Raw genomic sequence first — 22,922 nt, forward strand, 5'->3', positions numbered from 1 at the left:
TCAAGCACCTTTCCCTCGAGATCTTTCACTCACCTGAGTCTCTTGATTGTTACTCAAAGTGCAGCCGCTTTTGTCACGGATGAACAACTTCACGCTAGACTCATACCAATGGAGTTTGATCAATCGTAAAATCGTATTCTATGGTCTATGTCGAATACAGATTGTTGGATATCGTTAATGTCCCAGTTCATGAGGGTTAAATCATTAAATTTTCTCTTCGTAATTCGTCAAATCAACGCATTGAGTGGACAGTCAAATTCCAAATGTTTGTAATTGCGCGATTATGATAGTTTTTCTGACTGGAGAAGTAAAAAATTCCACTAATATGATTTGTTTCCTCTTCCTCGGTAAATTTTCAATTCTATCCATCAAACTGTTACTGGGATATTGACGGTATTCTAAAGCTTAAAACCACCCTGTAAAAATGATGCAATAGTTATTGTTGCTGCTGTTATTTTTTTCCTGAGAGATGACTCTAGGGGATCCCCAGCTTGTCTTGATTATAATAGTCTACCTTGATCGTAACTTTCCCACTTGCTTCAACTATTATGCAGATACTTTGGTGTTCCTCTTGTAGAGTACTATTATATAATCATTTTTAGAGGTAGGAAAAGTTTGAACGCACCTCATCGTTGATTTAATTACCCCAAGATTATTTCAAACTTGTGAATTCTCTCAATCGCGGTTCAATCGAGATTATTCAAAAATGTGATAAAATTTAGGTGTTCTGAGGACATTTGTAAAAATATCAGTCGAGGATTGCAAGTGGAAAGAAATTAAATTTCAAGAGCAATTCTCCTGCTTCAATCGATTCCAAATAAAAACTCATAATTACGATCAAGCGCGTGGGTGTGAGGTCCGCAAAATGGAAAAGTGGAGCCTCGTTCCGAGAACATCATATTATTTTATGACATCATCATGGGCATGTCTTGGCCAACTGTTGCCATGTTAATTGCTGATAAACCTTAGTGAATTTTGACGCTAACTAGCCTCGTACAAGCTAATAGTTGCTTATAATCTAGTGTTCCTGAATATTTCGTTGCACTGCACTGAGACGAGAATATGACTTCGACAGCGGAACAAATTTGGTCAACAATTCTGGAAACAAGCCAGTCAAAAATCCCATCCATAGAAGTGTTCTTTTTACCAAACCAATCGTAAGATATCCTCCGCGAAAAGTATTCTTTATTAAATACAACATTTGCCGTAATTTCGCATACAAATTGAATTTTTAAATGAATCGAGATGATAAATTTTCTGTTGTAAACATACTTTCCCCTCAGTGCACGATTTTGTAGGACGGAAAGCTGTCAACTATCACCATGAAATTGAAATATCATAAACTGACGGACTGTCAACGATGCACGGCTTTGTGGCTTAATCATCATTCTCGCAGATTGATGCCGCAATCACTACGATCTACATTGCACATGAATTATCAATGTGCCTATCTCTTTATCTGTCTCAATGACCCTTCAATGTGGTGGTGTGCCCTTGTTTGAGCCCTAATGGCCGTCGTAATGTTGTAGTTTCGAAAGGTTGCAGGAGAGCGCCGAGAGGAGCTCAGATGGGAGAAGGAGCTCGAGAGAAGGAGCAAGTCACGAGGTGGATCACCAGATCGGCATCAGGGACGATCTTCAAGCCCTCAGAAAGCAGTCAAGACCCCCTCAACAGGTGCAGTAACCTCCTTACACTTGACTGGAACAAGAGAACAATTTGGCTATTCCCAAATTAGCAATGACAGCAATTTCCATGGTTTTCTTTCTCAAGACCTTGACAAAATGATAGCACAAGTTGTTCTCTCAGTCCATTGAGCGTTGGACGTGCCTAGCTGTCAAATGTATCTATCTCATCACCGCAAAACCAAATCTTGTCACCTTGCAGACCAAGAGACAGGTGACATTGGCGAGGACGAGGATGAACGTCGGAGACGAGCGGTGAGAAGAAGCGGCACAGTGAGACGAAAATCACGTGTAACAAAGCAACACTCTTACGATGAAGAGAGCAGTGGTGGTGGTGGTGGTCAGTCTAGCCATCCTGATACAGGTCTCGGGCTGCCGGTCCAGTTGCCGCGTAGAGCGTCGGCTTACGACGTGTATGCGACACCCGGAAGCGGTGGCCTGAACGCCATGGCTATCGCTGCTGCCCAACAGAGAGCCTCAATATCCAATCAGGGTGGGTTATAAGCTCACGTCTACTTTATTATCTTGTCGGTTATTGTAGAAGGGCTAGAGAAATAGTCTTGAAGACTATTTGAAGTTGAAAATCCATCTTTGGTTTTATTGGGCATATTTTAACCATGTGTAACTCAATTTGGTCCCAACATCTGAGAGACTCTTTTTTTTATACTTTTCTTGCACCCATATTCGACACCCGATTTTAAGAATTGTTGATTGAGTGATCGTAGCAAAACTAAATTCCGGAGGATGTCAAGATTTTGAAGACCGATTAAACTTTGACTTGTTACAAAACGATGGGGCTAATTGGACTTTACACTTCACAAAAAGAGAATATAAAATTTGATCAATTGATTATCCAAAAACATCAGATTATAACAAAAAATTGGAAACTTGCTCTTTAAAAATAACAACGCTTCCCTTCGAAGGAAAAAACATAGTCAAGGGATTATGAAACAGTAGTTGTACGATCGATAAACAAGAAATAATTTAATTCCACGAAGATCAATGCTGCTAATATGTGCAAACTAATGATCATCATGTTTCCACGTGAGCAAAATCCTCGTGAGAGCCATGTGAGTTGTTGCATACACCCCTTTGATGAGCATGTATCGAATTCTCTGTTCACCCGTATGCCACTGGCACCGTGTTAGTTCGTACAAATAAACTAATGTATATACAATTCTCTGACTATGTATTAGCGAGTTGGTTACCTTGTTGGTCGACACACTGGAGTTTTCACTCCAGCATCAGGTAGATTTAAAGGGAAAGGGTTGATTCATGGAGCGAAACTTTTGTGCCATTCTCTCGTGGTTTTTTCCACAGCATTTTACTAATTTTTCATTTTTCAGCTGCTTTGTAGGGCTTCAGTTTTCAACATCACTTTTTTCCTTCTACGATAAACGAAATGTTAATTTCATTTGTAAACTTCAACTGTGAGGTTTCCAACTGAATGACATTTTTCGTGATTCCCTACTCTATTTTATGACAAGAGTTTGGGATATGAATGATAAAACGCCCATATTGGGCTTTCATTTTATGATATGCAGGCTCGAGGGATGCGGAGGATAGATCACCAGGCAGAAGACCGTCGTTCAGGGCCGTCAAACCCGTGATGACATACGATATGGCGGGCGAAGAAGAGAAGATAATAAATTTGGATGCTACCGCTGGATCGGAAGTATCAGTTCAAAGTGATGAACCACGGGAGTCAAGACCGAGAACACGACGCGCTTCAATGCTGTGAGTTTGTCCGCATTCTCTTAAAAAATACTCTTCTTTTGAATTTTTCATATCTTATCCGAGTTCATTTCATGAAGTCTCGTAACAGCGAGATGTAATTTTTTACCCTCCAACGAGAAACCAGAGGGAGGGGATGTGCTTTTGACACGATTGAGGTAATACAACTCTTCAATGTGGTTGTCCGGACAAAGCGACATGAAAAACTATTTGAAAAAACGAATTTTTACTTTAGGAATGAAGAAAACTCTTCGAGGAATCGAACTACGCGGCTCGTTTTTTATTTGACGTTGTTTCAGTTGTCTGTTTTGTTGAAAAAAAAATGAAGTTCAGTTTCTTCTTTTTCAACTATTGAAGAATAACTTTTTCGTCGGGGGTTTTTAATTTTCAATTTCTTAATTTTTAGTCCTCAGTTGAGGAAAAAATCAGATGCCAGTGAATCCGCATCAGATGTTCATTATTTAAATTTGGAATCGTCCTGGCTTGGAAAAATGGTGAAACAAGAAGAATTTTCTATAACAGCATTGCTCTGTTATCCGAACGAGGAAGGATTTCAAGTGGAAGAAAAAAAAACATCTAGAACTTCTCAACTCGCCCATTTTGCCCGACTCTTTTCTAATACTCCAAGTGCTTCGAATAAAATTTTCTTCTGTACGACATACTAATACTTGAGATCCGTTTCACTGTAGGGCCTCCATCCCTTTCCTCAACCGAAGAAAGGGCTCGATAGTTATACATTCTCAACTCTGGTTTTGCATTTGAATCGACCGTTTACCCCTCGCAGCAACGTAATCATCTCAATAGCAACCATTCACTTCTCCTTTTTTTTGTCTTTTCGAAGATCTTCACACGAGTCTGTAGAATTACTGGGTGAATGGGACCCGGGGACTACAGCGACGTTGGGAATTAAATTGAGCTTTGCATCAACCTTGAATATTTAGGTCCTCCTAGTAATTGATGCCCAGATTTCCCGAAAAAATTCTGCTGAGACTCAAGGATTTATGACAGAACAGCCCGGAGTTACACTTTGCGTTGAAGTATGAACACATTTAGTCTTAGGTGAGGAGTATGAGTGTAGGGGAATTGTAGGGGCCAGGAAGTTTGAATGTTTAGGGAAAAGTTTTGTGCGGTGATGTAAGTATAGAGAGGGCTTTTACAGAGACGTGAGCAAAGTCGTGAGACTTTCCTCACGAAGAAACCCCTGTGGATCCTTCATCTCCATCAATTCCCTTTCGCTCCCACAGTTGAACAAACTTGTAGCCTCCTCTCAGCAGTTGATTATATTTACAATTCGTCAGTGAGATGATGCCTTATCTGCCTTCTGTCTCCCTGTTCCTCTGTTTGTCGAGAGATTTTCTCACTTGATTAACCCATTTATGCACGATTATCATGAGTACAATGATACGTATTAATTTTTCTATGAAATGGAGATAGACTATAACTCAACTTACGAGTGTGATTTGAGATGAGAAAATCTTTGTTGGGAAATTGAACATTTTGTGGTTGTTGGCCAAAAAAGATAATCGTCCGCATTGGAGCGCAGATTGTCTTCATCATGCAGACACTTGAAAATCATGCAGCATGATGAGTCTTGCTGGACTGAAAGTTGGAAGACAATCAAGTGCTTATTTCCATATTCCTCTAGTCCTGAGGAACCTTGTCTTCGTAAATTAAACAAATGGTTTTATGAAACGAGAACGCTCACCTGATTGCGGTGAGCCACCAAAAATGGGATGAGTTGGCTTCCTTGGAAGGAACTGAAGTCCTCGTTAAGCACGAGTTTTCCCTCATTTCTCCTACTGTATGTAAATTACGGCAAACAAGAGGGAGGAAACCATAGCGTTGGATGCTAATTGTATGATAATTAAGTTTTACATGAGGGTGTCATCTACTTGAGACATTAGCCGGAGGGAATAGTACTATTTTGATCCAATTACACTTTATACACCTGCACAATGGGTACTGTATACGGAAAAATGTTGACACGTTTATCTACAACAGTCTTAGACGACATCTTCTTTGTGGGTGTGTCACCTGTTGAGAGACGAAGAAAAATTGTAGGAAGAAAATGATGAATTGATGATGAGTCATACTGGAGTGAAACTTGAAAGACAATCTAGTGCTAGTGCTTATTTCCATATTCATCTAGTCCTAAGGAACCTTGTCTTCGTAAATTAAACAGATGGTCTTATGAAACGAGAACGCTCACTTGATTGTGGAGAGCCACCAAAAAAGGGATGAGTTGGCTTCCTTGGAAGCAACTGAAGTCCTCGTTAAACACGAATTTCCCTCATTTCTCCTACTGTATGTAAATTACGTCAAACAAGAGGGAGGAAACCACAGCATCGAATGCTAATTGCATCAAAATTAAGTCTTACACGTCGACAGATGAAGAGGAATGTAGGAAGAAAATGGAGCTATATGGAAAGCTGATGCAAACGAGATTCATGATACATTTTGTCTGCGGATTTTTACGAAATTCTAATGATTCAGTCGAATTATCGGGTGAAATTTTTCATTATCATACATCTCGTAACCAACAGTTGTAATGAAATTCCTAACCTATCAAACTTCCCTGAAAAATATCAGTGAAATTCTTCCTGCATACCTCCAAATATGCCTGCTCACTAGCCGGAGTCGTGAATGCAGGCTAAAATCGCTCAGGAATTTCCAACTACCATGATGAAAACGTTTCCACAATATTCCACACGCTCGGATGTATCGTTATTTCACGCATGTCCCGAATTACCAACAGAATGAGCTTCATCCCTTCACTGTTCATCAGAAATTCATTAATACTACATATGTATTAGACTGAGAGACAAATATATTTTCTGAAACGGATCTCGTTTGGACCAAAAAAATTGCAAGTTTAAAATCACAAAAAATAAAATTTAGTGCTGATCATTTGGAGACTGCGTTAAGATGAAAAATTTCGTCGCAAAAATAGATTTCTGTGTTTTTATTCAATAATGGAGTAATTTCATGATAGATTACCTTCAGGAGTGAAATATTCCTTTGTTGGCAAACGCCGAGTGATTATTCATGTTTGAGACTTTCAATTTGGAATTGAACAATTACTTTTTTTGGTGATACGTAACTTGCAATTTTTTGGCTGGAACAGGATTTGTTGAGTACCTGTTCGTTTCTCTCATTGTATTCCTCTGACATTTGCGATTATTTGTTTACAGACCAGATATCAATATGGTGAGAAGTCTTCCATCAGTGCCAAAAGCAACTCCACCAGTCGTTGCTCGTGTGGCTGCGGAAGATCGCGAATTACCACGACAGGGAAGTTTAGCAGAGGGCGAGGGGATCAAGATTGTTATTCACGATGTGGACAGTGATCTAGGTATGTGGTATTATATCTTAGCCATCACGCAGGCTTCTGGTATGGAATTTGTCCAAGTAAGAGAAGATATGCTTTGGTACTGAATTCCACAATTGCACTATCAGCTTGAATTCATACTAGATCTCAGATTTATCTGAGTGACAATTTTCAATTTTTAAAAAGGAAAATGCCTGAGTTTTCCGATACCAGGAGTTTGCATTTTACGACCATCTTACTCAACCACAAACAGGCGAAATACGTCACAGCTTTTCGGCCCCAGCTGGGCATATTGATTTACGATACCGTCAATGTCGCAGTGACTGCCGCTGTCCCGGTTTCTGCCATCCTCAGCGAGTTTTTAATGAATAAAATTTCAAATTCACCGAGGAAGAGTGAAGTCATCTTAGCGCGAAGGGAATCTTCTACTCCTCGAGTCATAAAATAATTATCTTAATCGCACAATTACGAGTGTCCGCGATCTGGCGAAATTGAGAGAAAAAATTAGCTCTGCCCCAAAAATATATGTTCCACGTGAGAATGTTTTATGGAGTGGAACAAATTTACTTAAGGGAAATCAATCCTCACAGCGTCATTTGAATTTTCGATGTTGTGAGGTTGAATTGAATTTCAAATTGAAGCGCTCATGAAATTTCTCATTCATCTTGAAAATTCAAGAAAATAGAATTTTTTAAGTTGAAGAATTATTGATTGTTCAGTATAAGCTGGAATTTCCAAAGTCATCATGAAAATTTAACATCACATACAATTCAATTTTCAATAGATTGAGAATTCAGAAGTTTTTGCCCGAAAAAAAAATTATTGAAGTAAAAAAATTACTTCAACATTCAAGAAATTGACTGATTCGTTAATGAAAAAATATAGACATTTCATGTAACTTTGTCGTCGTTGTTAAAAATTTCAAGCTTTTTCCACTTGAATTTTCACGAGTAATTTTCTAACAGTGAACGATACAAATGATAATTTTTAAAAATCCTTTGCAGTAATCCTCACTGGTACAGATTCCACATTCCCCTCACGTTGTAGTTCTCAAATACTGAATACCTACTACCGCCATAGAATATTGTTTACAGCTGACAAAGGAATACTAGCTCAACGTTAATAATGCCTATTAATTAGACCAAACGCAACAAAGAGTAGTTCACGAAGAGAGAGAGAGAGAGAGAGTTGACGGGTAATGGAATCGGTTGCTATGGGACCAATGGGATGGCTGTGTTATGTAAACTCTTAATTAGCGAAGCAAAATATATGTACAAGCTATGAAACAATATCACGGATGCTGCATCATCGGTTGAGAGGTATTGGAAAACAGATTGGGAGAAAAAAATGGAGCATTCATCCAATGGCTATTATCGAAAAACAAATGCATGATATGATTGTTAATTGCATAAGACCATTATTTTCGTGGTATTGTTCCATCGAGGCTTGATATACGCTATTAGGAAAATAAATGATATTTAATGGACGATCTGGTAGTGATCTAAATAAGAATGACATTTGAATTGATCTACGCTGTTGAAAAATTTGGCTAAATCTTGCGGAAAAAGACTTTGAATTCGATTTAATGAGAAAAAGTCTGTGGAATTTCAAGTTTCTCTGAAAACTCAAGTAAAGTCCCATTTTTTTAGCAGTAGAAAGACGAAAATTTCATAATTTACATGGATTTTCAAGTGAAAATCAATATTAATAGTCAAATTTCCTTGAATCTTCAGGAAATTTCTTTAAAATTCTTGGAATTCCAGGAATTATTGAAGGAATGCCATGAAAATTCAGAGGAATTCGGAATTTAAGGTGAGATTTCCTTGAATTTCCCCAACTTATCATTAATTTTTCGGGAATAATTAAACTGAAATTTACAGTTCTCACAGAATTTTCTATGAAATGGTGAATTTCCAGTGATCGAAATTCTTAACGGAAATTTCAGTAAAAAATTTTCAACAGTATAACGAAAAAAAAAGATTGTGACCCATATTTTTTATGAAGAAAAATATGAGGCTCACTACAAATACCTGTATTTTCACGATTTTTACGAATTTTTACAGCACAAGTCACTTGACGTTAATACCGGAACTCTGACGCGAAAAATTCAGAGAAAAACTTTTAATAGTGTGTGCGAATAGTAAATATATTCGTGTCATCCCCTCTGTCAATGTGTTTCATCACAAAGTACAAACACATAAAACGTTCTATTTTATTGGGTTTGTGGGGTTGATGGGTTGTATGGACACAGACTAGTGTGCAATATAATGTCAAGGGTGGAATTGAAGTCGAATAAAACCCTGGGAGATTTGCAACACCTGTACATCTATTCTCTATGCGTTTAGTTACCGAATTTTATTGCTCATAAATAACCATCCGATGTGACAGTAACACTCGCATAAAAATCGATAACAATACTTGAAATTTTGAGGTAGTATTTTTTGTTCTAACTTTTCATTTCATGTTTCTTTACAACCTTTTCTATTGAGACGTTTTATGTAAGAAATTCGCGATTCTCGGAATAATTTTCATTTAACTTTTTTTACTATCATCGCGTTATCGAGTTATCATCGCGTATTAATAATCAAAAATTTTCTTTCAGCTCCGAGGGTCAATACTAAAAGGAGGGTGGTACTCAGAAAAGATTCGATGCTGATGGAAAAAGGACACAGAAGTGAGTAGTAACAACCTTTGATTTGCAGAATGATAATATTGTGGATATTGTTTAAAAAATTTTATACATCGGAGGGGGCCCGAATAGATTATTTTGTAGAATATTAAAAGATTGACAATTATTGGATGAAAGAAATCAACAGCGATGGCCATCAATATTCCGATGCTTCAGTATTAAAAGAGTTTACGACTTACATTGATCAAGGTTTAAATATACTAATCGTAATTTATGCGTATATCAACACATTCTAGACGGGAGCGAGCGAAGTGAGCGGAGCGAAATGAGCTTAGCCAACCTCGACACGTCAATGTCGCGCGACTCGCCATCTTCCCTCAATAACCTTGTACCCCACCCGAATGCCACTAATATTGGGTAAAAACTTCTTTCATTGACGCCGTCACCCTCAACTCCATCTTCACGAGGCAGCCTCGAACGATCTCGAAGAATCCCAACTTCCCTCGTAAGTTGGGGTTAAAAGGAGAAAAAACTTTTGTCATATACTCGCCGGGGGAGGAGTATGCTGTGACCGTGAAGATTCATCAAAATAAGTTCACTCCCTTTTACACTTCCTCCTTCAGCAAGACAAATCTTGCAGGCATTGAATTATGATGCAGCCTACCCATCGGAAAATCAAACGCATGAACCACCAACACTTGACGTGAAATTATTACACATGAGCAAACAATTCAATCTATCACTCTCAAATTAATTCCATTCGTAATTACATGCGATACGGTCTACAGAAGTTTGCCATTAATACAGATCCATCCAGATTACAAATTGTTGACTCGTGATGGTGTGGAAATTTTGATATAGCGGCTGTTGGCACGCAACAGGTTTGATTCCTCCTGAGATACTCGTAGAATGACCAACATTGGAAATTGAAAGAAAAACATGTAGGTAGAGGGGAAAAAAGTGTAATTTTGAGATGGTGTAGTGGGCTCAAGATGTATTGGCTCACCGTTATGGCGCCGCGCCATCGATCATGCTGACATTATCCCTCTTGGCGCAGCCATTGTCGAACTGTCACCTTTACGCTGATATTGTACCACTTCATGCAGCAGAAAAGTGTTGCCGATGGGCTCCAGCATACGGACAAAATGTTGTTTTCCGTGAAAAAATAGCCAAAGTGATTCACTTTTGACGTTTCATTTTTCATGATTTCTTCATCTGCTTGGGCTCCCACTTCACTCTGGTCATCAATTTCGAAAATTGATGGAATATTATGGATCAATACGTGTGTTTTGCCTGGAAATGACTTCCGCTCCACGATTACTTGACTTGATTGCCAATTTTTCTTCAACTTCTTTCTCCATGTGTCATTCAAGTTCTCACGTCACTATTATTCCCCACCCCCGGGCCACATCTCATCTTTTTGGCTGTACTCGTGGAAATGGGGTCAAGAGAAACGAGGGATTAACCCTATAATTTTCACCAGGATAATTAACCCTCGGCACTTTATCCACCCTCCCAGCGTACCAAAAGTTTCCAACTAGGGAAACTAAAACGTTGAATAATTCTTTGCAGAATCTAATGAGGATGTTCAAACAAACTTTTACCTTCGTTACATCCAACGATGAAGAGGTTGATACATATCTCATGATAATTTCACTTGCGTGGGTGTTTGTTTCACGCCCTCCTTTTTTTTCTGTGTTCTCATTGAGGTTAGTCACACGTGAGCGAGTCATGCGATACCAACGTTTGGCCAGTATTACTTGGGTGGAAAAGGGCGAACCGTATCACAGCTTTTTTTACGTTTTACACGCTTTATTTACACTTTTCTTGCAGTCAGGGGGGGGGGCACTCGATTCTTTGTCGTGTCTATATTTCTGCGCCCCTCACGCACTTTTTCTTGTACGTCTAGCTTGTTTTTTTGCCCCCTCGGTCTACGTGCGTGACGTGTGCAAGATCAACAGGTACTCGTTGATCTCAAATTACAGGGGTCAGGCGATTGTCGGATTGAAAAGCAAAGGTAACAGGAATTGAGAGGGAAATGACCAGCCTATTACAGAATACATACAGAATAGGAGTGGAAAGTAATGTTAGGTTTTTTTAAGGAGATCCAAATACTTCGGCGATTTTTTCTCCAGAAATGCTTTCATTTCAGCCTCATTTGACCCTGTTTCCGGACATTTTTCGATTATGATTTTTATAGTTGAACTTGGCAGGTCTTAATTTGAATCGTGATATTGAACAGTTAGAAACGATTTTAAAAATTTGAAAATAATTAGAAAATTTACTTTTGGAGGAAGATTGAAGAAAAAATTTGAAAATTACAATTTTTTAAAATTACGAGCATTTTCTGTAAATAATTTGTAAATAATCTATTTCCACCGTAAAAATCATTTGTTCGTAATCGCTATAAATTTATTTGTATTCAGAATTTTACTAGAAATCGACTTTATGTCTAAAATAAAAAAATAAGTTCTCGGAAAATTTGAACAATTGCTTATTTATGAATAACGAGTGTTAAAAAATTATAATTCCGTGCAAAATGTAATTTTAATGATAATGAATACTCATGATTTTGTTTCAAATTTTTTTCCCGCAATTTAATTGACAAATTTAATGATTGAAAATGGTTGAATCTATAGTATGATCTGTGCCAAAGCTGTAATACTGTGTCATACTGTAAGTAAAGATACTTGGATATCCTTAAGAGGCGACAGCGGCGAAATTTGAAAGTCGTCGGAATTTTACTAATCAAATTAATTAATTAAATTAGTTAATTAATTAAAAATTAGGTAATACTATTGAAAAAAAAACTATAAATGCATACAAAAAAATCAATATTTCTAAAAATCCATCTCTTTTCTGCTAATTTCTACTATAAGTAACTCAATTTTTAGCTCATAATCGTTTGAATATTGAAGCGCTTAGACGTGTTCCTAAACATTGGTCCATTTTTCCCTGTTCGACCCTTTGCAACTCTCAAAAAATCTCAGAGTTTGATTTTTTAACACCTTTTATTCACCTTTATTTTAATTCCGTGACCACGATCTCCACTTCAAGAAATTGCGATCGGGAAATTCTGATCTTGAGAAACGTTTATAAACTTGAGTTTATGACTTGATCCTACTGAACATTATGTGACGACTCAGTATCTTATATGGGCATCATCCCTCCAGGCATTTCCACTGAATATACACTTTATCGGACATAGAGTCCCCCTGCTGAGAAACTTGAGGAGTTGGATAGTAACAGTATGATGTGTTACTTGAACGACACCATAAAAGTTTGGAAGATACCCATTAACTGGGTGATTTCGTTTCATTGTTACTGTAATTTGATTAGTTGAGCTCTCAAGGTGTTTGTTGTAACAAGTTAAAATGACGAAAAAAAATTAAAAATTTAATAACCGAGAGAAATGTTCAGTAGAAGCTACGGAACGCTCTGGAAAAATTCCGTGACAGTTCCGTAAAATTTCCCACACGGAGAGAAATTTTTGATAAAAATTATCCTACCGTTCTATAAAAGTGTATCATGAGTCGTCGTTTCCTCATTTCTATCCCGAAATTTAGTAAAAATTAATATATGATCAAATTTTATTCTACGTTAGAGAAATTTCATCCTGATAAAAATAAAAACCACCGTGACGGTAGAGTAAAAATTACTGTACCGCTAGGGTAAAATTTACCAACCATTCTAGAATTTTCGTTGCTATCTACATAAAAATTATTGGACTGGAAGGATAAAATTTATGATGCGTCAGGATAAAATTTCCCTAACGTAGAATAAAATTTGATCATCACATATTAATTTTTGCTAAATTTTAGGATAGAAATGAGGAAACGATGACTCATGGTTCACATTTATAGAACGGTAGGATAATTTTTATCAAAAATTTCTCTCCACGCAGCTCACCAGTGTTTCGGCTCGTCGGCCCTTCGTCACACACAGGGCAAATCGATACAAGACCATTAGTGTCACCTTGCGCAAATCTCTCTCACAACACCATCCCATTATCCGGTACTCAATGCTCAAGTGCTCCTGTTTATCGATTAATCGCTGATAAACTGTCTGAGACTATTTGTCAGTGCCAAAAAATTTATCATCATCCGTCGGTGGATTGACTGTTCAAGTTGCCCTTTAACACCGGCATTGTTAACAATTTCGGCAATTCACGGTAGGCGCAAAAACGTGCAAATTGAAATCATTTGTCTTGCATAAAATCCTTCATGACTCGGGCCAACCACAAACAATGGATACCTGTTGCAGTCAATCCACCGGCGTACACTAGTTTCGGTGACTTGGTGGTTCTTTTGTTCACCTCAAATATCAACGGCCCCGACCAACTCTTTGTTCAATTCACCCCAAATTTCCACAGTAACTATTGTGTTAAATCTAAGCTGTGTACCATTATTTTATATCGCTAGGAAAGAATGATTGGCTACTCATTTCTGCGTATTATTTTTTATCATTATTTATTCATTTATTTATTAAAAAGGAGTCAATGCCCGCTTTTATCATGTTCAGATTTTTTAAAGATTTTGAGAAAATCATCTTTAAAAATTTTTACGACGAAAAATTCACGTTGTTGATGAAATCAGGTGCAATTCCAGTGTTTTTCAAGTATGAAAATGTAAGCCTCTATTAATCCTCTATTTAAAAATGGGGGAAATACTTTTGGTCAGCAATCTATCTCGCCAAGCCTGTGCTAGACTTAGGAATATTTTAATTTTATCTTAGCTGAATTATTTCTGTTTTTCCAACCGTTTGTATCCATATTTAAGTTCTTCCTACTCCTCCAGGCCATTTTACTTTATTGTATTTTATTTTGTTGCTGTCAATCGTAAAATAGGCTGGAGGAATAGGAGGAACTTAAATTTTATCTTAGCTCATGAATAAAAAATACTTATTTATGTATAAAATGTATAAAATAATAATACATTATATATAATACATAAATTTTATTATTCTTATTATTAATAACATTACCATAATTTTACACATTTTATATTATATATTTTTGTATTTATATCGAAGAAACATCGGAGAAAAATTATTATTATATATTATTAACAAGGTGAAAACCCCAATTTTTGCACAAGTGAATAAGAATTCACCCTTCGTATCGCATTTTCCCCTCGACATAGAGGCAAAAGTCCCAAAACTGAATTTCGCTCCATAATAACTGGATTTGTTTTATAATTTTTACCCCCATTTTTTTCTCCGTCCGAAACCATGAAAATTTGATTAAGATTTTCGTGATTTGCAGCATTGTGCTCGTACATTGTCAATATTTCCTCGCTCCTGATTCCACCTTATGATCACACATGCAATCATTGAACAAACAGTTTATTCACGAGCACCTCTTTACAGTCACTCTGGTCAAGAGATAACACTTGAATTTACGCAAACTGGGTTAAACTCAAGGAGATAATTACTCAACTGAAATCAACTTAAATAATGAGGATATGAGTATCTCAGATTTACGTCAATCGCTGGTGTTTTAAGGAGTTTCGTCTCTAAACTGAGAAAAAAAATATTTTTGCCAAGTATATTTACTAATTACAAAAAAAATTACACATGTCTTATGCAGATATTTATATCAGTAGCGAAGTGGTAGAACGGTACAAGTTAATTTTGACTATTGGCCAGTTTTCAATGAATATCTGGGAATCTAAGGGAGATAGTAAAATTTTTGTTATAACCTTTTTTGTAGAGCCGATTGAGAGCTATAATAAATGTAATAACGAAAATTTCGCTATCTCCCTTAGATTCGGAAGTATTTTTCAAAAACTCAACTGGGAGATAAGTCGACTTAAGCCGTTTTACGCTGGCGGGGGGAGGAGGGGATTAAACGGAAGGGGATAAGAAAGAATAAGAAAAAATGTCTGAAAATGAACGTCTGAAATTTTTCAGATGAAAAAAAAAAGGTTTAGGGTCCTTTCAAACATAAGTTGTACCTGAAATTGTCAGACATTCTGGCCAATTTTAGATATTTATGATGATTAAGACGTCTGTATTCCGTCTGATATCTGGAATACAGATGGGCGTCAAACCCATTGCAACTAGTAATACAGTTGCAATCGTGGAAGCGTAATGCTAGCGAGCGGAATGCTACTGACAACTCTGCGGTGTACCTCACGACGGTTGCGGAACCGTTATTCCGAGCACTGTGCATTCTACCATTTCTGACTCTGTCGATGTAATTAGGAACTTACATAATATATTGATAGATACATCATTGCAGGGATTTCTTCAACTTGCGGAGATTTGCCAGGTCCCGTAATCTACGCTCTTTTCATTAAGTTTGCAGACTAATTTTTTAATTTTTAAGCAAGAAGAGGAAACTTTTAGGAAACTTCCCCCACGATCCCCATAAAAAAACTATAAAAAATATATGTAATAGGGGCCAATTCCGTACATATTGCAAATTTATAAAAAACAGACAGAAAAATATATATAAAACATATTTTATATTTTTTTTAAATATAAATTAGGCCAATTTAAAAATAAATTGGGCCAATTCATTTGTTTTATATATTTTTCAAAATAGAAATTTTTCTGTGTGGAACAAAATTTCAATTGTGGAACAATTGTGTTTTTCCATGAATAAAACATCACAAATTTCAGTGGTAATTGAATTCAATAAAAATTTTCGAAAAGTGTACCGAAAAATCAAGAAAAAATTTTTTAACAGTGTAACATGCATAAAAATATATGTAAATCCATATCCCCAATGAATCCTTCATTTGCAGCACGTGGTTTTGGTATGCGAGTGCTGGGCGGTAAATCTGGTACAGACGGACGTCTCTACGCTTCAATCGTATGGACAGTGCCCGGGGGACCGGCAGAAAAAGTTGGACTACAGAAGGGCGATAAGGTAAAAGCAATATATATTCCATCAATATTCTGATCAACTGAAAATTAATTTGTTTTCCGCAGTGTCCAGATATATATATACGTGACAATTTCGTACTTTATTCGGTGATGAACCTGAAAATTCACTGAACGTTCCGAATTTCTTCTCTTCCATTCCTATAAAAATTGCCGAAAAACGATTCCCCATTGCGGATTACATGAATTGTTCTCTAATTTTTACTAAATATTTCTCCGTGTATGCATCTCGCGATGAATTACTTTTGAAAGGAATCAAGTTCACACAAAACACATCAGTCCTTTGATTGTTTTTGTTTTTCAATAAAAATCAACGGAATGTAATAAAGCGAACAAACAACCGTTCTATTGCTAATTTTCCGAGGCGACGGAATGAACGGCTTGGCACGTTACATTTGCGCCACATTACTTTTCTTAATTGGTAGGAAAACAATGCTCGCGGCTGTTACTAATGGACTGAGTCACGATCCCACTGCGTGAAGCCCACCTATAGCCTTCAGTAATTAATTACATGAAAACTTTTGCCAAGGGAAATGGAGAATAGAACTGGCACTATCGAACTGCCTCTGGCCTCGCCTAAATCCACTCCTACACAGGAGAGCTCACACCCTCATTCCTTGGCGCTCTGCAGTGCCAAGAGTTTCCCTCAAACTCACATTTCCCCATGTTCGATAGTAAATATTGCATCCTACATAATTGAGTCCTTATCATTTTTGAATAAATCGATAAATGGAACACTCAACTGTGCCAACAACCCACTATCAGCGTCAAACTGGGGAGAAAGTCTTGGCTGATTTTCCAACGATTTAATGCTTCTGCTGTGGTGTACCAGTCATTTTAACAACACGCTGCATGAATACTGTCAATTAACTGATAGTGTGTAGTAACAGAAAAAACTACTTTTGACAAAGAAAGTTTACTTGATACAATACATTCTCTTCTCAATTTTAAAAATTGTAAAGTTTCCTGATAAATAATTTCGCTCTCAGGCTGTCATCATCATCATTATTCTTATTTTCCCTTTTTTCTACACAACCGAATGTCCTTTTTACGGTTCTATCTCTCCCCTCAGCCCTTCGATAAAATGTTGATAGAAAATTTTTATTTACACATACTTGAATGAATTTGAAACATCACATTTGAACCATCAGAAAGCTCACTTTCAGGGAAATTCATGAAAAATTGGAAATTTTCAACAATCATGAAATTCAAATCAACCAATACAGCTATCGTAACCATCTTTTATCTTCGACTTAATGGCATTGAAACAAACATTTTAAGTTATGATTGAATTCATTAGAAGCATGATATTCAAAGATATCCCCGGAATTCTGATTTTCAAAAAATACCAAATTTTTGCAAATTTTCAAATAAATCAAAATAACGATTATTGCTATCGCTTTCATCTTTGAACTCGGTCAAAAGGACATCCAAACAAATTTTTTAAGCCATCATTCAATCAATTCAGAACATTTTTTTTAGTTATCGTGGGACAACGGATTTTCGAAAAAAATCGAAAATTAAAAAACTAATTGATGAATGAGATTTTAATTAATAGCGATCGATAGGGCTGAACTATACCTGCATTTGGAAAAAAAATCAATTCTACCCATTCATTAACGAACAAGCGAGAGTGACATTGAATGGAATTTATGGAATAAATGTTTATGAAATTTCAAGTTTTAAGTGGAATTCACGGAAATTCATGAGATTTCAGTGAGAGTGAGATGGAAATTCCACAACTTGATTGAATTTTCACTGAAACATGAATATTCAGAAGCAAAATGACATGAATTTCCATTTTTTCTCTGAATATTCCTGATTTTTCCGAATTTTCACAGAATAATTGAACTGAAAAATCAAGTAGTTTATCAAGTAGGCATTTTCGTACTTTTTGGATCATACTGGATCGACATACCACAAAAAATCCAAAACTTGAAGCTTCCACTCGGAAGTAAAAAATAAAAAAATAAAAATATTTTTGAAATATTTATCCGCTGGGGTGATAAGCCGCACCCCATAGTTCCTGTATCAAACCCATGTTTACCAGAGCTTATGTAGGTCGTTTCAGCGTATACAACCTGATGAGAAATGTTGGCGCAAGGAGGAGAGGGTGAAATGAAAAATATATGCTGATAGTGACGTTGAATACGTGGAAAATTGTGTGTGGACACGGATATACTAAAACCGCGCTTGCACAGGCGTTTTATCAAGCTCACGATTTATATATCTCCGCATACGTTTCGCATACGCTCATCTTTTGTTCGGTTACGGAGTGTATGAAAGAGGGGAAGCGAAAAGTAAGTCGAAAGCAACCTGAAAGTTAAAGCGGAAAATTAGGAACAACCGGCGTGAATGTGGAGAATGAAAAATGAGGGAGAAGTGGAAATCAACAAAAGGGTGTAAAATACGAAGGCCCTCGGCTGTACTCATTTTTCTCTCAAGGAGGCTCACGCCGCTCGAAAGGACTGCGAATAACACAATATGTCACTCAAGGACAACTCTCATCTCTGTTTCGCCTACATCTATTGTGCGGCTGTTACATCTTTAGTTGAATAGTGGGTTTCAATAGAGATACCGAGGATCAGAGACAAAATCTTGAGTGATGTATTCGTTAGGTGACACGATGGATGCTCCAGGAAAATTGTCAAGGGCCATGTGCAGAGAGTTTTCGAGAATGGAGAAATAATTTTTGAAAAAAAAAACAAAAAAAAAGAGTTTTCAATTTACGACAATCATTTGATCTGAGAGAACTCCATAGGTATATACCATAGAAAGAATACATTGACGAGGAAAGAATATTTTTTCCCCAAAAAAAATTGTCCCCTCGAAATTATTTAGTTTTGCCAATAACACAGTTATCGGCAAGAAAATTTTAGTTTCCTCTTGGAATTATCATTTGTTCCATGGAAATTATAAGTGTTTATTGGACAAAGATATACACTACTCAGTAAAGTTTACTTGATAAAACCGGAGCCTCATATAATTCTCTGTAGAACAAATGTATTTACCCGAAAGACATGAATGTCTCACGAGAACAATTATTACTACAAAAATTATCATATTTTGGTGGAAACTTTCTTTTCGTCCACAAGTGAATTGATTCAACATTTTTTAGCAGAACTTATATTTTCTCTCAGTGTATTATCGTTATTATCATTATTACTACTAGGCAATAGCGAATAGCATCAAAGAATTTTTAATCCTGAGTAATGGTTGGCTTTAGCCGAGAATGAGAGGTAGGAACCTCCTCTCCGTGGGCTCCCCTGCGTGGACCAGAGCAATTTGTAAGGATATACCAAAAGATCGAAAGTTCATGTGCCCCAGTAGTGATTATCTGGGGGCGTCGATATACCAAGTTCGAAAGATTAATTGTAACAATTAAGTTAATTAAGGGGATTAACGAAAAATCGTCGATTTTTTTCTCGTGGCCTATCTTTATCTTGCAGAGGCCAAAAAAAATTCATACTTTTTGCTCCCGAGTGACAGGCAAATTATTTTATAATTTCGTCCCAGAACAGTGAAATGAGGAAGAATACAGGGAAATCAATAAATATATTCATCTCCAAGCGATCTGAATGAATCAAGGAATTAGGGATTTTTGAAGAAGTAAATACACGATGATCTAATTGACAAGGATTCGACTTTTCGCTAAATATATTTTAGCTTCATCAGGCTCTTGAATTGACAATTGACAATTATATCACAGTATTTTTATTTCTCTCTTCAATACAGTGAAATTTCTCCACTTCAATCAAAAAATAACCGAATTCTTTCATTTAAAAAGTATGAAATAGAAGTATTAGCCTCTGCGGTCAGCAGCAGACTCGATAATTACGAAAGAATGAGACAAGTCATGTCGTGAAAAACTTTAAATTTTCCCTGTCTTCCTCACTCTCAAATCCCCATAAAAAATCTTATGCTCAATGTTACAGGTTTTGGAGTGGTCAGGCGTATCCCTCATCGATCGCACGTTTGAGGACGTCGCACAGATAATCGAGCACACCGGCGATGTGGCTGAAATCGTCGTCGAACCCCTTTCTGATATGTTAGTACCATCCATAAAATCAAACAAAAAAAGTGTTTCAAACTCGCGATAAATCGTCCAAATCAGTAATGAAGTAGTAAACCGTTATAAATCGATTTTGACTATTGCCCAGTTTTCAATGAATATCTCAAAATCCAAGTGAAATAGCAAAATTTTTGTCATAACCTTTTTTGTAGAGCAAATTGAGAGCTACAAAAAAGGAAATCACAGCAATTTCGCTATTTCCCTTAGATTCCGAGATATTTATTGAAAATTGGCCAATAGTCAAAATCAACTGATATCGATTTACCATTTCGCTACTGAAATGATCTGCATTATTCCATTGTTTTCATGTTTGTAGCGGTCTCGCCATTCAAATCGTTGAATAAACTTTACTATAGGTAAACCATCATCGCTCTTCCCTTGATAAATGAAATTCGAATCGACCGTTTTCTATTCGAATTGTTCTAGATTTTTTTTCCGGGATTTTCATTTTTTAACTTCAAGTCAATGATTCAGGAATTCGCGTCCTGTCAAAGGATGGAATCAATGCTCCGTTCAGATATTATAAGAATAGAATAACAATTTGTCATGTCATTCATACTACTCCACATGCCCAAATTTAAAAATCAAATTTTTAGCGGCTATTGTAAATTTATAAATGAGAATTTACAATGGCACATGCATGTCAGAATGGCATTACCTTATGCATGCTCTTCTTTACACAGGGATAACTGTAGTGTCGATCTAATGGACGAAGCCGGAATACCTCCCCCCGGGGGAAAAACATCGGGAAATCTTGGTCTTCAGTTAGGTGAGTACATCACCTCCATTCTAAGTATGTAGTGAAGTAGAACGCAAGGGACGATGGAGTAAAATTGAACTTTTCAATGTCTGCTGATCGAGCCGTACGATTTAGATTAACTCGAGACGATAGAAATATGCTGGGGGCTCTATCTTTAATACAACCATAATTTTACGGGGATACGTCTCTGTTTTTATTATATTTTTGAGAAAACTGTGGTATTTTTCAATTTTTTTCAATTTCTGAATTTTTTTCACTATAGAAAACCCTTCCCTGTATTTTTCCACGACTCAATAAATTTCTAGACTTCTACCAAGTTTTAGAATATTAGAAAAAATCCAAAATTTCGAAAAAATTTAAATTTTTTGAGAATTGTCAAAAAATTTCTAGAATTTTCCCGAAGGATTGAAGTTTATATTAAAAAAATTAAAATTATTTTGGAAAAAATCCCGAGAATTTCCAAAAAAATGAAGAATTATTAATAATATCCTAGAAAATCAGAGAATTTTGTCACATTTTTTTAGAAAACATGAGGATTTTCTTAAATTTCCTGGAAAACCGAAGAATTTTCCAAAATTTCTAGAGAACCAAAGCATTTTTTTGGATTTTTTAGCAAAAAAAATTTTTTTTGGTTCTCAGGCAACTGTCACTGGTTTCCATAATTTCCCCCTCAAAATAAAACCACAGACGTATCCCCATGCAAACAATTAATTCTCCCCCACCGAACCTCAGCTCTGAAAATCATCAATACATGGTTAATTTTCCAGACACGGAAACGGACAAAACACCGTCATCGCCAACTCGCAGGAAACTGCCAAAGACGCCGGTATAACGAGTTAATAAATTGAGCCTACACGTGTCACCTCTCTCTCTCTCTATCTTTTCTTTCCAATTTCTTCTTTTCTCATGTATCTCTCACCCCTATCAGACTACTCACACTTCACTTTATTTACTCACCCACTTTACGTTGATATTTTACTCCCGCTATCGCTCTTATATGGACAACGTACAATGATAATTCAAAGAAATTACGAAAACAAAGTCAGCCCCAAAATGACTTTACAATAACAATCCCAGAATTGACAAAACATGTTTTGAAATAAATTCGAGAGTAAAGGACAGAACGATAAATGTATGATTTTTGTATATAGTCAATATGAACTTCATTCAATATCTGTAAGATAAACATGGCAGGGATTAATTGAAGGACAATGATAAAATCATTGAATCAATGACGGAATATTTCAATTGTGTCGCCAATATGTATGTTGCCAATGTTTTGTTTGTTACCCGCGTTGTCTCTTCCAAATGTGTGTGAAAATATTGTACCAGTGGATTGTATACTGACTATTTTTCAAACTCTGTAAACACTCGCATAATTTAATTTTACATTTTTCATTGATAATGAATATTCAATAGCGTTGACACTATTGAATGAATTTTAACGATCGAAGCGACGGTGTAAATATCCATTGTGCATGTACAACATACTAAATTTAATGGTTAAAAATAGTGGATAAATACATAATACTGGGGGGCTACGGCTATTCGCATATTTTTCGTGGGAATAGTTGACGTCCAAATCTGTGTGTGTGTGTGTGTGATACGATAACAATCAACTCCTCAAGTTATTACCTGTCTTCGCTCGTCACAGTGTGTCAAACTGTCTCGCACAATAATCACTTTTTACCTGTACGGCACCGATTCTTTGTCATGCATTGAAACACATTATTTTTCATTTTAATTTAGATGTTGAGTTGAATGGGTTTTTTTATATGAATTTTACTCCCCGTTTCGCTGTGATACCGCACGCGTCGGCGTCGGAAAGA

At 36.5% G+C, this 22,922-nt stretch overlaps 1 protein-coding gene across 1 annotated transcript in view; it reads left to right on the forward strand.

Annotated features, from left to right (window-relative positions):
- LOC107043046 (regulating synaptic membrane exocytosis protein 1) overlaps nt 1–22,922 on the forward strand; it is a gene marked incomplete at its 5' end in the record, with an annotated part of 50,838 nt that overhangs the window by 7,343 nt on the left and 20,573 nt on the right. The window contains 9 exons of the mRNA XM_015264347.1: nt 1,530–1,674; nt 1,885–2,175; nt 3,227–3,419; nt 6,608–6,768; nt 9,347–9,418; nt 16,123–16,247; nt 20,197–20,309; nt 21,017–21,102; nt 21,861–21,919. Coding sequence (XP_015119833.1) covers nt 1,530–1,674; nt 1,885–2,175; nt 3,227–3,419; nt 6,608–6,768; nt 9,347–9,418; nt 16,123–16,247; nt 20,197–20,309; nt 21,017–21,102; nt 21,861–21,919 — 1,245 coding nt within the window. The remainder of the gene's footprint in view (nt 1–1,529; nt 1,675–1,884; nt 2,176–3,226; nt 3,420–6,607; nt 6,769–9,346; nt 9,419–16,122; nt 16,248–20,196; nt 20,310–21,016; nt 21,103–21,860; nt 21,920–22,922) is intronic.

The sequence above is a fragment of the Diachasma alloeum genome, unplaced genomic scaffold (genome assembly GCF_001412515.2).
Source record: "Diachasma alloeum isolate Michigan unplaced genomic scaffold, Dall2.0 Dall_scaffold_00547, whole genome shotgun sequence".
In the NCBI taxonomy this organism is placed as follows: Eukaryota; Metazoa; Arthropoda; class Insecta; order Hymenoptera; family Braconidae; genus Diachasma; species Diachasma alloeum.